Raw genomic sequence first — 15,081 nt, forward strand, 5'->3', positions numbered from 1 at the left:
CCATCGGGTGCTCGAGGGTTCATGGGAGTTTGCCCAACCAGTCCACATGTGTTTTGTGGATCTGGAGAATGCGTTCGACCATGTCCCTCGGGGCACCCTGTGGGGAGTGCTCCGGGAGTACGGGGTCCGGGGTCCTTTGCTAAGGGCTATCTGGTCCGTGTACAACCGCAGCAGGAGCTTGGTTCGCATTGCAGGTAGTAAGTCAAACCTGTTTCCAGTGCACGTTGGCCTCCTTTGTTAGCGGTTCTGTTCATTATTTTTATGGACAGAATTTCTAGGCGCAGCCAGGGTGTAGAGGGGGTCTGTTTTGGGAACCACAGAATCTCGTCTCTGCTATTTGCGGACGATGTGGTTCTGTTGGCTTCGTCAAATCAGGACCTTCAGCGTGCACTGGGGCAGTTTGCAGCCGAGTGTGAAGCGTCCGGGATGAAAATCAGCACCTCCAAATCCGAGGCCATGGTTCTCGACCGGAAAAAGGTGCTTTGCCCTCTTCAGGTCGGTGGAGTGTCCTTGCCTCAAGTGGAGGAGTTTAAGTATCTCGGGGTCTTGTTCACGAGTGAGGGATGGATGGAGCGTGAGATCGATAGACGGATCAGTGTAGCATCTGCAGTGTTGCGGTCGCTGTATCGGACCGTCGTGGTGAGGAGAGAGCTTAGTAGGGGGGCAAAGCGCTCGATTTACCGATCGATTTACCGATCGATCTACGTTCCGATCCTCACCTATGGTCATGAGATTTGGCTCATGACCGAAAGAATGAGATTGCGAGTACAAGAGGCCGAGATTAGTTTCCTCCACAGGGTGGCTGGGCGCTCCCTTAGAGATAGGGTGAGGAGCTCGGTCACTTGGGAGGAGCTCGGAGTCGAGCCGCTGCTCCTCCATGTCGAAAGGAGCCAGTTGAGGTGGCTCGGGCATCTTTTCCGGATGCACCCTGGACACCTTGCTGGAGAGGTGTTCCGGGCACGTCCCATTGGGAGGAGGCCCCGGGGAAGACCCAGGACACGCTGGAGGGACTACATCTCTCGGCTGGCTTGGGAACGCCTTGGGGATCCCCCGGAGGAGCTGGGGGAGGTGTGTGTGGTTCGGGAGGTCTGGGCGGCTTTGCTTGAGCTGCTGTCTTGAGGCACAAATCTGGGTAAGGGTGCAGAAACATTCCTTCTGTTTTTGATCATTTTGTCAATCTGGCCCAGCACCCAATAGCTGTTTGGTTTGGATACCTTTGGATACTTTTTTGTGAGTAAGGTTTAAGCCTTGGGGCTACATTTGCTGTTATTTGTCACATTTTAAATAATTTAATTTGAACTGTGTTGTTTGGCAACATGGACATTATTTTCATTAGAAACAATTTAGCAAGACTAACTGTAATTTTTATGTTTGCCAAGGAAGTAATAAAAACGTTGGTGTTTATTTATTTATTTATTTTTCTGTCTGTCTGTTAGCAAGATTCCATCAAAACTACTGCACGGATTTTGATGAAATTTCACCACAGATAGATATTAGGCCATGGAAGACTCCACTGAATTGTGGCGGTTATCTGGATCCGGATTCTGGATCAAGTTCCACTTCATATTGGCTTTGAAAGATTATTGTTAGCATGATAACGTCAAAACTACTGCACGGATTTTGACGAAATTTTCAACACAGATACATATTAGGCCAAGGAAGACGTCAGTAAATTTTGGAGGTGATCCGGATCTGGATTCTGGATCAAAATATCACTTTATATGTGCTTTGAAGGATTACATCAAAACTACTTCATGGATTATCACCAAATTTGCACCACAGATAGATATTACGGCATGGAAGACTCTGCTGAATTTCAGAGGAGATCCGGATTTAGATTGGCAGAGATCAGAAATCTCTGATTGCTCTTGTTTTTTAATGCACTGTGCCTTTCTGCAGGCAGGGAACTTCTCCATCATCACTGTATCGTAAATCTTGCTGGAATCTACCTGTGATAAATATGTTTCTTTCCTCTTTGGCCACTCTGGTCCAGTTTAGGCCTGCTGCAGGTCCACTTGTCCATTCTAGTACATAATACAACAGTTCCCCTGATGGTAGCCAGTGTTCAGCAGGAGGCCACAACCACGACACAGTCACCACTTTGCCATCATCTGCAGGAGCCAACCCTCTGAGAACAGGTCCACAAGCACCTACACAAAAATCGTGACATGTTATTTATCTCTGTGCTGGTTATTAAAATCACACAAAGCTTCATATTGTTGTACCTGAATGTTTGAGGTACACATCAGCTGGAGGAGACTTCCCACATGAGGTGACAACGCCGACTCTCAGCACCTGAATCCACGGCGGCACACGAAGTAAACACTGACTCCGATTAGCCGGGAAGCTCACTCCCTGGTTCTGATTGTCGCTCAGGAAGATCTTGTACTTTTCCACCTCTCCACTGTAATCCTCTACAGGCGGAAGCTGTGGAACAAGACCATCACCAATAACTCAGGTTTTTATGCTACAGAGTAGTACTTTGAAAATACTCAGAGGAAGAAATCATTTTATACACAGTGCTGTGAAAAAGTTGTCTTTTTTGGATTTGGCTAAAATTGGCTATACAGCAAAATCTTTCTCTGTAGCTGCACACACTCTGCAGGCTTAAGGTGCAGGGGCGGACCCACAGGGGCGAGGCATGGAAAAGCTACCCCCCCACCCACCCACAAAACAGAATGAGAATCTTTATCGTTTCTTAATTGTCAAACCCCTTAAAGATTCACTTTTGTAGCCATTCTAAAGACATCTTTGCACAATAATCACAATCAGATTCTAATACTTTGAAAAAATAAGATGATTTAATATATTATTGTTATTATTGTTATTATACATTCATTCATTCATCTTCTACCGCTTAGTCCAGTTAAGGGTCGCTGGGGGCTGGAGCCTATCCCAGCAGTCATAGAGCGCGAGGCGGGGTACACCCAGGACAGGACGCCAGTCTGACGCAGGGCCACAAATAGACAAACAAACACAGACACACCCACACACACACCTACGGACAATTTTTTTTTGAAGATTTCAATCCACCTAACCCGCATGTCTTTGGATGTGGGAGGAAACTGGAGCACCTGGAGGAAACCCACGCAAACACGGGGAGAACATGTAAACTCCACACAGAAAGGCCACAGGAATTGAACCCATGACCTTCTCGCTGTGAGGCAACAGTGCTAACCACTAAGCCACCGTGCTGTCCATTATTCTTATTATTATTATTATTATTGGGCAGCACAGTCTCGTTTGAGATCAGGCACTAAAGGGCTAAAATATGACACATACGATGTAATTTCTCTACTTCCAGGGACAGAAACATGGCACTTTCTCTGAGTTTTTGGGCAAATTACATGCAAACAAAGTGAAAATGCAAAGAAAAGTGACAATGGAAGTGTGATGGAAAGTGGACATGTGTTGCGGTTTGTTTATGACCCGGAGCTCAAACATGTCGAGGCGGTTTTGCAGGCGAGAGAACGCAGCTACTCTGGTTCGTGGTGGAGGCTAACTCTGACCGACACGACATCTCCCACGCAGGGTCCAAATGAGACTGCGCTGCCTTATTGGCTTACTATTTGTAATGTATAAGAATAAAGTAATTTTGACTAAAACCCAGGAGCTTCATACACTTAAATACCACAAGCTTGTGGTGTATTATTTTAAACATGACTGTATAAATTAAAGATACATATGGAGAAGAAATCCTACTTAGAGAGGTTTCATGTAACGTCACTATTCGTCGCGGAGCTGGACGGCACCATGACGGACACTCACGCTGTTGTTAAAAGGCAGACAGGTAGACAGTTAAGGTAGACCGGACTTCATTTTTTTTTTTTTACTTCTTATACAACCCCTGGCAATAATTATGGAATCACCGGCCTCGGAGGATGTTCATTCAGTTGTTTAATTTTGTAGAAAAAAAGCAGATCACAGACATGACACAAAACTAAAGTCATTTCAAATGGCAACTTTCTGGCTTTAAGAAACACTGTAAGAAATCAAGAAAAAAATTGTGGCAGTCAGTAACGGTTACTTTTTTAGACCAAGCAGAGGGAAAAAATATGGACTCACTCAATTCTGAGGAAAAAATTATGGAATCACCCTGTAAATTTTCATCCCCAAAAGTAACACCTGCATCAAATCAGATCTGCTCGTTAGTCTGCATCTAAAAAGGAGTGATCACACCTTGGAGAGCTGTTGCACCAAGTGGACTGACATGAATCATGGGTCCAACACGAGAGATGTCAATTGAAACAAAGGAGAGGATTATCAAACTCTTAAAAGAGGGTAAATCATCACGCAATGTTGCAAAAGATGTTGGTTGTTCACAGTCAGCTGTGTCTAAACTCTGGACCAAATACAAACAACATGGGAAGGTTGTTAAAGGCAAACATACTGGTAGACCAAGGAAGACATCAAAGCGTCAAGACAGAAAACTTAAAGCAATATGTCTCAAAAATCGAAAATGCACAACAAAACAAATGAGGAACGAATGGGAGGAAACTGGAGTCAACGTCTGTGACCGAACTGTAAGAAACTGCCTAAAGGAAATGGGATTTACATACAGAAAAGCTAAACGAAAGCCATCATTAACACCTAAACAGAAAAAAACAAGGTTACAATGGGCTAAGGAAAAGCAATCATGGACTGTGGATGACTGGATGAAAGTCATATTCAGCGATGAATCTCGAATCTGCATTGGGCAAGGTGATGATGCTGGAACTTTTGTTTGGTGCCGTTCCAATGAGATTTATAAAGATGACTGCCTGAAGAGAACATGTAAATTTCCACAGTCATTGATGATATGGGGCTGCATGTCAGGTAAGGCACTGGGGAGATGGCTGTCATTGCATCATCAATAAATGCACAAGTTTACGTTGATATTTTGGACACTTTTCTTATCCCATCAATTGAAAGGATGTTTGGGGACGATGAAATAATTTTTCAAGATGATAATGCATCTTGCCGTAGAGCAAAAACTGTGAAAACATTCCTTGCAAAAAGACACATAGAGTCAATGTCATGGCCTGCAAATAGTCCAGATCTTAATCCAATTGAAAATATTTGGTAGAAGTTGAAGAAAATGGTCCATGACAAGGCTCCAACCTGCAAAGCTGATCTGGCAACAGCAATCAGATAAAGTTGGAGCCAGATTGATGAAGAGTATTGTTTGTCACTCATTAAGTCCATGCCTCAGAGACTGCGAGCTGTTATAAAAGCCAGAGGTGATGCAACAAAATACTAGTGATGTGTTGGAGTGTTCTTTTGTTTTTCATGATTCCATAATTTTTTCCTCAGAATTGAGTGATTCCATATTTTTTCCCTCTGCTTGGTCTAAAAAAGTAACCGTTACTGACTGCCACCATTTTTTTTTTTCCTGATTTCTTATAGTGTTTCTTAAAGCTAGAAAGTTGCCATTTGAAATGACTTTAGTTTTGTGTCATGTCTGTGATCTGCTTTTTTCTACAAAAACAACTGAATGAACATCCTCCGAGGCCGGTGATTCCATAATTTTTGCCAGGGGTTTTTCTTTTCCTATTGTTTATGCATCAATAACACCGGATCATATTCCTTGTATGTGCGAACTTACTTGGCGATAAATTCGATTCTGATTAAGATTTTAGTGCTACATTGCAGTTTTATGTTGTCTTGTTTGCAAATTCTATAAGGTCCGTTATTTACAAGGCGCATTGTGACGGGAACTTTTGCATTTTGTTTTTATGTTATATTGCACTTTTTTTTAATTGTTTGAACATAGCACCTGCTTATTATTCATACTGTGGGAGCTGTCAGGACTTTCAACAATATTTACACAAAATCTGAACAGGAACTCTGGTTTTATTTATGTTTTGTTATTTTAGTGTGTATTTGTTTGTGTGTTGGTGTGTTTGATCAACAATTAAACCTTTAAGGTCTGTCCATTAACATCTGGGGAGGTGTGAGTGTGCAGAGGGGTGGGGGTGTTGGGGGCACCAACCCATAGTCTCGCCAAGGGCACCAAAATTGCTGGAGTCGGCTCTGCGACTAACAAAACAGACTTTGGTTTGATTCCAAATCTGAGCTTCACAAAAACCTGTGTCGTTGGTCATGACACTTTATTTGCATGTCCCAGTCCTTCCAGCTGTGAATCAGTACCAGCATTGACTGGTGACGTAACCTAGGGTGGATTGGGGTCCTGTTTGGAACGATACGTGGCCTCTCATGTGCTTCATGCTATGATATCCAGGGTCAACCGCCAGCCCTATGATGGGCCTCGGGGCCTTTATAGGACTTACTGATTCTTCTTAAGTGTGTCAGATATATGAACCCAGGAAGGGGCAAAAACATTTCACATCACTTTGTCAGCAAATCTACAACAAACTGCATTATTAAATTTAACTATAGACAATATCAACATAAAATTTAGACTCATTGTAAAGCGCACAGGAGTGTATAATTCATATTCATATTACCTTCCAGAAAACAGTCACCATCTGAAACTCATTTTTCTGCTGCCTCTCAATTTTTCTCCAGACATGCAGCTGCTGAGATGGTCCTAAAAATAAGTTTGTCCACAAATCATGGGACTTGTATTAGTGAGAAAAAGCAAGCAAGCAAACAAACACACAAACATAAAAAAATCAACCTAATTTCCAGTTCAGTTGAGATTACAAACTCGCCTTTTCCAGGACTTCTCGAAATTATAGAGGTGCTCCATTTGCTGCAGAGTGACTTGGAGAGTGCACAGCAGGGTGCTTTGGTTGGTGTCAGCTTCGGTGTTTTGTAGCACGCTCTCATCTGGAACTCATATTCTTTCAGAGGCTCGAGGTCGTCCACTCTTACCAGCCTCTCACTGAGCTCTCGTCCCTCCCTCTCCTCCTATAAAACAACAACAGGTAATATTAGTTTCACGCTGCCTTATCTTCGCTTATGAATTTAAGTGCCATAAAAACACAAACTGTTTTTGGATCGTGACCTCGTCATCGCTCCACCATATAATAAGTACCATTCTTCAGTGTTGGCTCTGTTCTGACTCATTAAGTAGTAGCATTTACATCTAAACACCACTACGTGGCGCCACAACGACAGAAATATGTGTGACAGTCTCATCTATCACAGAAATAGCTGTGCTCCCGTGGTCACTGGTATTCCACTGACACAGCAGTTACCCGGAAGGTCGAAACATCACAGCAACTATTTTTGAATTGACTAAGCACAAAGGCCACATTGTTAGAATGTTTTACACTCAATTGTTTATTATTTTTGAGCCATCTTATGGGTTTTCATATTCAGTAGTTAAATGGATGAATGTCACAGGGACAAAAGTCAGTGGTACAAACCTAGGCTGGAGCATATCCCAGCAGTCAAAGGGCACGAGGCAAGGTACACCCTGGACAGGACGCCAGTCTACCGCAGGGTGACAAACAAGTCATAATTCTAAAACATTTAACACAGTATAAGTCCAAACTTGTGCTAAAATATAATGGGTTTTTTTTCCCTTCATTATTTTGTAGAACTGGTATGTTGAAACCACGTGTTTCAAGGGTTTTGGAAGGTAGTGGTTTGAGCCAACAACAGCATCACAAATATTAGTAAAAACTGATGCTGTTGCTATATGTTCTTCTGCTATATGCAGTTTAAACAAGGTTGGGTAGGATTACTTTAAAATAATACATGTGGATTACATGTATGTATGTACATACATACATTTGGATTACTTGTAATCTGATTACTTTTGGATTACATTTCAAAGTAATCCTACCCAACCTTGAGTATAAGTGGAGTCTTTATGGTTCTTAATAGACACGTCTTAACAAATATTAGATGATTAACGGAAAATATGTTGCAACATAGTAAACTTCCTTTTGAAATTTTTCACATTTTCTGTTTTAACTATGGATAATTTAAAGGAATACACTAGTCAACACGATTTTTCTTGAGTGGAGTTTTTCAATGGATTTTGGCTGATTTGGGGGTGCTGAATACATATCTGGTGTTAGTTTTTGCAAATAACATATTTTTGAGATGTGAAAACAAAATCTTTTAAAGAATTGTTATTTTATGCCAAAAGTTAAAAAATTTACATTGTGTTTAAGCACCCATATATGGAATAATGTCTGCAATGGAAGGCAGCTACTCCCTTAAGAACCCATTTCCAAAACTACTTTTATGCTTGCACCTTTTTTGAGCATTGTTGACCACAGTGGAAAAAATACAATCTGGAGCACTATGCGCATCATAGGTAAGGCACCACTGAAAAGCTAATTTTGTCTTAGTTTTGTGCATGATTAGTGGCGCCAAACTCGTGAGTGAATGACCAACGTTTGCGTAATCTATCAATATGGAACATACAGATTGCAAGAAAATGTGATGTAATTGAGGAAATCTGAGCTCAGATTCAGATTCAGCACCCCAAAATTACCCTAAATCAGTTCTCAAAGGCCATGCAAGAAAATCTTTTTTGTTGTTGTTGTTGTTGACCAATGATATATATATATACGAGGTCTGTGATAAAAGTAACGGACCTTATTATTTTTTTCAACAACCATATGGATTTGAATCACGTGTGATTACATCAGACATGCTTGAACCCTCGTGGGCATGCAAGAGTTTTTTCACGCCTGTCGGTTACGTCATTCGGCAAACTTCCACATTTCAGGCTCTGTTGACCCAGGAAGTCATCAGAGAACAGAGAACTTTCAGAAGAAGTCGGCATGAGGAGTTTATTCGGACATTCCATTGTTAATGGTCATTTTGTAATGAAAGAACGTGCGGGCAGAGTCGCATGTCGGGCCGGACCCGACCGCAGGGGGTCGCGACAGGAAAAACACCTCCGTTGGAAACCTTAACGGGCAAGTTGGAACATGCCCAAGCTGTTAAACAATTTCTCAGTTACTCACTTGTTGAAAGCCAGAAAAAGCCGCCTGAATTTTACAAATGGTTTTCAACACGGAGGTGTTTTTCCTGTCGCGGCGCACACAGATTCACCGAGTCGTCACGGAAACGACTCGGCGAATTTGCGCGCACGTCTTTCATTACAAAATGTCCTTAAACAGTGGAATGTCCGCATAAAGTCCTCATGCCGGCCTGTCCTGAATCTTCTCTGTTCTCTCACGACATCCTGGGTGAATTAAGCCTTAAATTAGAATGTTTTCAGGTCGAAACAGGACGACGACGGTACCTGGAAGCGCTGCGCGACGTCCCGCTCTGTGGGAAGTCCTTACAGCGACAGAAACACCCCATAATCTCTCATCAGCCGTTAAACTTTTCACCGAAAACCAGCTTAATTTCTCCAATAGTGTCCACTCGGATATCCCTCACAGGTCCAGAAAAAATGTTGATAAAGCAACGCGCGCCGTCCGCAGCGGCTATTCAGACAAAGAGATTCCAACGGGCGGGGTGGAGCACTCCTCACTCAAGACCTGCCCACAGTCGAATGACGTCACCGACACGCATGAAAAAACTCACGCATGCGCATGAGGGTTCAAGCATGTCTGACGTAAAACGTAAAAACATATGAATCAAATTTATTTTATTTTTGAAAAAAATAAAAAGGACCGCTTTTTTCATCACAGACCTCGTGTGTGTGTGTGTATGTATATATATATATATATACGAGGTCTATTAGAAAAGAAGTTTTATTTTTTAAAAAAACTATATGGATTTGAATCACGTGTGATTACATCAGCCAAGCTTGAACCCTCGTGCGCATGCGTGAGTTTTTTCACGCCTGTCGGTGACATCATTCGCCTGTGAGCACGGCTTGTGGAAGGAGTGGTCCAGCCCCCTCGTCGGATTTTCATTGTCCGAGAAGTTGCTGAGAGACTGGCACTGTGCTTGATCAAAATTTTTTCAAGAACTGTAAGGCACATCTGAGTGGAGACCATTCGAGAAATTCAGCTGGTATTCGGTGTAAATTTTAACGGCTGATGAGAGATTTTGGATTGTTTCTATCGCTGTAAGGACTTCCCACAGAGCGGGACGTCGCGCAGCGCTCCAAGGCGACGTCGTCATCCTGTTTCAAGCTGAAAACCTCCAAATTTAAGCCTCTGTTGACCCAGGACATCGTGAGAGAACAGAGAACTTTCAGAAGAGGTCGGAATCAGCAGTTTATCCGGACATTCCACTGTTAAAAGAGATTTTTTTAATGAAAGACGTGCGGACAGCGCGCCCGCCACAGGAAAAACACCTCCGTGTTGATAACCATTTGTAAAATCCAGGCGGCTTTTGGTGGCTTTCAGTTGAGTGTGTTGGGAAGGTGCCGTAACACGGACCCGCAACAGGGGGCGCAAATGAACGGACAATGGATAAGACAAAGAGTAACAATTTAATGTTGTGAAACGCACAACTGGATACAGACAAAAATATAATGCCAATTAAACACCAGGTGACGTGCGGGCAGGCTCGAAGATAGGAGACCTCTGACGATCGAAGAGCCGGGACCCACACAGCTTCCACCACCAACGGCCTGAAGAACACCGGAGCCGCCACGTCCTGAGTCCCCAGGTGGTCACCGTCTTCTGTTGCAGACCCTGGTACTGCTGGCAGAAGATGAAAACAGTTAATGGTGAGTGTGTATCCACACACCCAGTAATCTTTCAATACAGATCTTCAAGGAGGGAAAACCTCCACCTCCAGATACAATTTCACCCGTGCAGCTCCTGTTAGTCTCTTCCCTGGATGGAGTAAGAGGCGAAGACCATCGCACTCCCACTATCCGCCAATCCAGCTTCAGACTGAGTCCACAGGAAAACGGCTGCACACAGGACAATGTTTAGATACAACAGAATCACAGCAGAGAAGGTTACCTTAGACGGTAGCTGATTTCTCGGCGAGGAGGTGGAGTAATAATCCGGTTTTTGTAGGGACGGTGGTGATTGGTGACAGCTGGTGTAAATGAGTGACAGCTGTCACTCTCTGTTGTCTCGGCGCCCTCTCATGCTTGAAGCCCGCACTCCAAGCAGAGCGCCGACTGGTGGTGGTGGGCCAGCAGTACCTCCTCTTCAGCGGCCCACACAACAGGACCCCCCCCCCCTCAACGGGCGCCTCCTGGCGCCCGACCAGGCTTGTCCGGGTGTCAGCGGTAGAAATCGGCCAGGAGGGCCGGGTCCAGGATGAAGCTCCTCTTCACCCAGGAGCGTTCTTCAGGTCCGTACCCCTCCCAGTCCACCAGATATTGAAAACCCCGGCCCTTCCGACGGACGTCCAGGAGCCGACGAACAGTCCATGCCGGCTCCCCGTCGATGATACGGGCAGGAGGTGGTACGGGTCCAGGGGTGCAGAGTGGTGAGGCGTGGTATGGTTTCAATCTGGAGACATGAAATACTGGGTGATACGGGCTGAGGATCTTGACTATAGAAAAAGGTCCGATGAACCGGTCTTTGAGTTTCTGTGATTCAACCTGCAGTGGGATGTCCTTGGTTGACAAACACACCTCCTACCCAGGCTGGTATGTAGGGGCCGGGGAACGCCGGCGATCTGCATGGGCCTTAGCCCTCGTCCGGGCCTGCAACAGGGCAGAACGGGCGGTCCGCCACACCCGGCGGCACCTCCGCAGGTGGGCCTGGACCGAGGGGACCCCGACCTCTCCCTCCACAAGTGGGAACAATGGGGGCTGATACCCCAAACAGGCCTCAAAAGGGGAGAGGCCGGTAGCAGATGAGACTTGGCTATTGTGGGCGTACTCGATCCATGCCAGATGGTCACTCCAAGCCGCCGGATGCGCGGAGGTTACGCAGCGGAGGGCCTGCTCCAACTCCTGGTTCGCCCGCTCTGCCTGGCCATTCGTCTGTGGGTGATACCCAGACGAGAGACTCACGGTGGCCCCCAGTTCCTTACAAAAACTCCTCCAGACCTGCGAGGAGAACTGGGGACCACGATCCGAAACGATGTCCTATGGTATCCCATGCAGACGCACGACGTGGTGGACCAGGAGGTCTGCTGTCTCCTGGGCCGTCGGGAGCTTCGGGAGGGCCACGACGTGGGCCGCCTTGGAGAACCGGTCCACTATCGTGAGGATGACGGTGTTGCCCTGGGACGGCGGGAGGCCCGTGACGAAGTCCAGGCCGATGTGAGACCAGGGGCGATGAGGCACAGGCAGGGGCTGGAGGAGGCCCCTGATCTTATGGTGATCCGCCTTGCCCCTAGCACAGGCGGTACAGGCCTGGACATAGTCCCGGACGTCGGCTTCCAGTGACGCCCACCAGAAGCGCTGCTGGACCACTGCCACGGTCCTACGCACTCCGGGATGACAGGAGAGCTTGGATCCATGGCAGAAGTCCAAGACGGCAGCCCTGGCTTCTGGTGGGATGTAGAGTCTGTTCTTAGGACCGTTCCCTGGGTCCCGGGACGGTAGGTGATCTGGAAGTCAAAGCGTCCGAAGAACAGGGACCAGCGGGCTTGCCTGGGGTTCAGCCGCTTGGCGGTCCGGATGTACTCCAGGTTCCGATGGTCCGTGAAAGGCACTGTAGCTCCCTCCAACAGGTGTCTCCACTCTTCAAGAGCCTCCTTCACCGCGAGGAGTTCCCGATTGCCCACGTCATAGTTGCGTTCAGCGGGGGTCAACCTGCGGGAAAAGTAGGCACATGGATGGAGAACCTTGTTGGACTCCCCGCTCTGGGACAGAACGGCTCCTATCCCTGAGTCAGAGGCGTCCACCTCCACTATGAACTGGCGAGTAGGATCAGGCTGCACCAGAACTGGTGCAGACGAAAACCGGCGTTTCAACTTCCTAAACGCGGCTTTGCACCGATCCAACCAGGTGAAGGGGACTTTTGTTGAGGTCAGGGCAGTCAGGGGGCTAACAACCTGACTGTAACCTTTAATGAACCTCCGGTAGAAATTTGCAAAGCCGAGGAACTGTTGCAGCTTCCTACGGCTTGTTGGTTGGGGCCAATCTCTCACCGCCGCAACCTTGGCCAGATCCGGGGTGACGGAGTTGGAGGAGATGATAAACCCCAGGAAGGACAAAGACGTGCGGTGGAACTCACACTTCTCGCCCTTCACAAACAACCGGTTTTCTAGTAACCGCTGCAGGACCTGACGTACATGCTGGACATGAGTCTCAGGGTCCGGAGAAAAGATGAGTATATCATCCAGATATACGAACACAAACCGGTGCAGGAAGTCCCGCAAGACGTCATTAACCAATGCTTGGAACGTCACGGGGGCATTAGTGAGGCCGAACGGCATGACCAGGTACTCAAAATGACCTAACGGGGTGTTAAATGCCGTCTTCCATTCGTCTCCCTTCCGGATCCGAACCAGGTGGTACGCATTCCTAAGATCTAGTTTGGTGAACATTTTGGCTCCATGCAGGGGCGTGAACACCGAATCCAACAGGGGCAACGGGTATCGATTGCGAACTGTAATCTCGTTCAGCCCTCTGTAGTCAATGCATGGACGGAGTCCGCTGTCTTTTTTACCCACAAAAAAGAAACCCGCACCCATCGGGGAGGTGGAGTTCCGAATCAACCCGGCGGCTAAGGAGTCCCGGATGTAGGTCTCCATCGATTCGCGTTCCGGACGTGAGAGGTTGTACAATCTACTGGACGGGTACTCAGCGCCCGGGATCAAATTGATGGCACAATCGTAAGGTCGGTGCGGGGGAAGAGTGAGTGCCAGATCTTTGCTGAAGACGTCAGCAAGATCGTGGTACACCTCGGGCACCGCCGTCAGATTGGGGGGGACTTTGACCTCCTCTTTAGCTGTGATTCCGGGTGGAACCGAGGATCCAAGACACTCCCGGTGGCAGGTTTCGCTCCACTGCGTCACCACCCCAGACGGCCAATCAATCCGGGGATTGTGCTTCACCATCCATGGAAATCCCAGAATCACTCGGGAGGTAGAAGGTGTCACAAAAAACACGATCTCCTCCCTGTGATTCCCAGACACAACCAAGGTCACGGGCTGTGTCTGATGTGTAATTAACGGGAGTAGAGTGCCATCTAGTGCTCGCACCTTCAATGGTGAAGGCAGAGCCACCAGAGGAAGCCCTACTTCCCTGGCCCATCTGCTATCCAGCAGATTCCCTTCTGACCCCGTGTCTACCAGTGCTGGGGCGTGAAGGGTTAAATCCCCACTCAGAATTGTTACTGGGATTCGTGCTGATTTATGGGTTTTCCCCATGTACATATTATGGCCCACCCTTAGCCCAGTTCCTAAGGATGGGCGTTGGAGTTTGATCGTTTGGGGCAGTCTTTTAACCTGTGCTCACAAGAGCCACAGAAAAAACACTCCCCGCAGGACAGCCTCCTTTGTCTGATATTTGATTTTAATTTGGCCCTGCTCGTGTCCATAGCTTCGTCAGCAGGGGGAGCTGTTGCCACACGGAGCCCTCTGGCAGTGGAACGTGGGGACGACGACACCCTTTCGGACCCGGAGGAAAGAGGGACGGCTTGAGCCCGACCACGCCCCCCGGCCTGCTCCCGACGGTGTTCATTCAACCGGTTGTCTAAGCGTATAACCAAATTGATAAGCCCGTCGAAATCTTGCAGTTCCTCCTTAGCCAGCAGATGCTCCTTCAGGACCGGAGACAGTCCGTTTACGAAGGCGGCGCGGAGCGCAACGTTATTCCAGCCGGATCTCGCAGCCGCGATGTGGAAGTCAACTGCATAATCAGCTGCGCTCCGGCGCCCCTGTCTCATTGACAGCAGCACGCTCGAGGCGGTCTCGCCTCTGTTGGGATGATCAAACACCTGTTTGAATTCCCGTACAAACCCAGCGTATGACGTCAGGAGCCACGAATTCTGTTCCCAAAGCGCCGTAGCCCAGGCGCGTGCCTCACCTCGAAGCAAATTAATCACATAAGCCACCCGGCTGGCATCTGATGCGTACATAACTGGACGCTGTGCAAAAACGAGCGAACACTGCATTAAGAAGTCTGCGCACGTTTCGACACAGCCTCCGTACGGTTCTGGAGGGCTTATGTAAGCTTCAGGGGACGGTGGGGGGGTTTGTTGAACGGCCAGTGGAACGTCTGTCTGTGGCCCAGAGCCAGCAGGAGGAGTCACTACAGCAGCGCTCGAGTCGCGCGCTTCCACTCTGGCGGTGAGAGCCTCCACCCTCCGATTGAGGACTGCATTTTGCTCGGCTACCAGATTTAACTGA

At 47.2% G+C, this 15,081-nt stretch overlaps 1 protein-coding gene across 1 annotated transcript in view; it reads right to left on the minus strand.

Annotated features, from left to right (window-relative positions):
- Positions 1-15,081, minus strand: part of LOC117518147 (interleukin-12 receptor subunit beta-2-like) — a 97,479-nt gene that overhangs the window by 35,919 nt on the left and 46,479 nt on the right. The window contains 4 exon segments of the mRNA XM_034179207.1: positions 1,950-2,150; positions 2,226-2,427; positions 6,447-6,529; positions 6,654-6,852. Of these exon segments, the coding sequence (XP_034035098.1) occupies positions 1,950-2,150; positions 2,226-2,427; positions 6,447-6,529; positions 6,654-6,852 (685 nt within the window).

The sequence above is a fragment of the Thalassophryne amazonica genome, chromosome 10 (assembly GCF_902500255.1).
Source record: "Thalassophryne amazonica chromosome 10, fThaAma1.1, whole genome shotgun sequence".
Taxonomy (NCBI): domain Eukaryota; kingdom Metazoa; phylum Chordata; class Actinopteri; order Batrachoidiformes; family Batrachoididae; genus Thalassophryne; species Thalassophryne amazonica.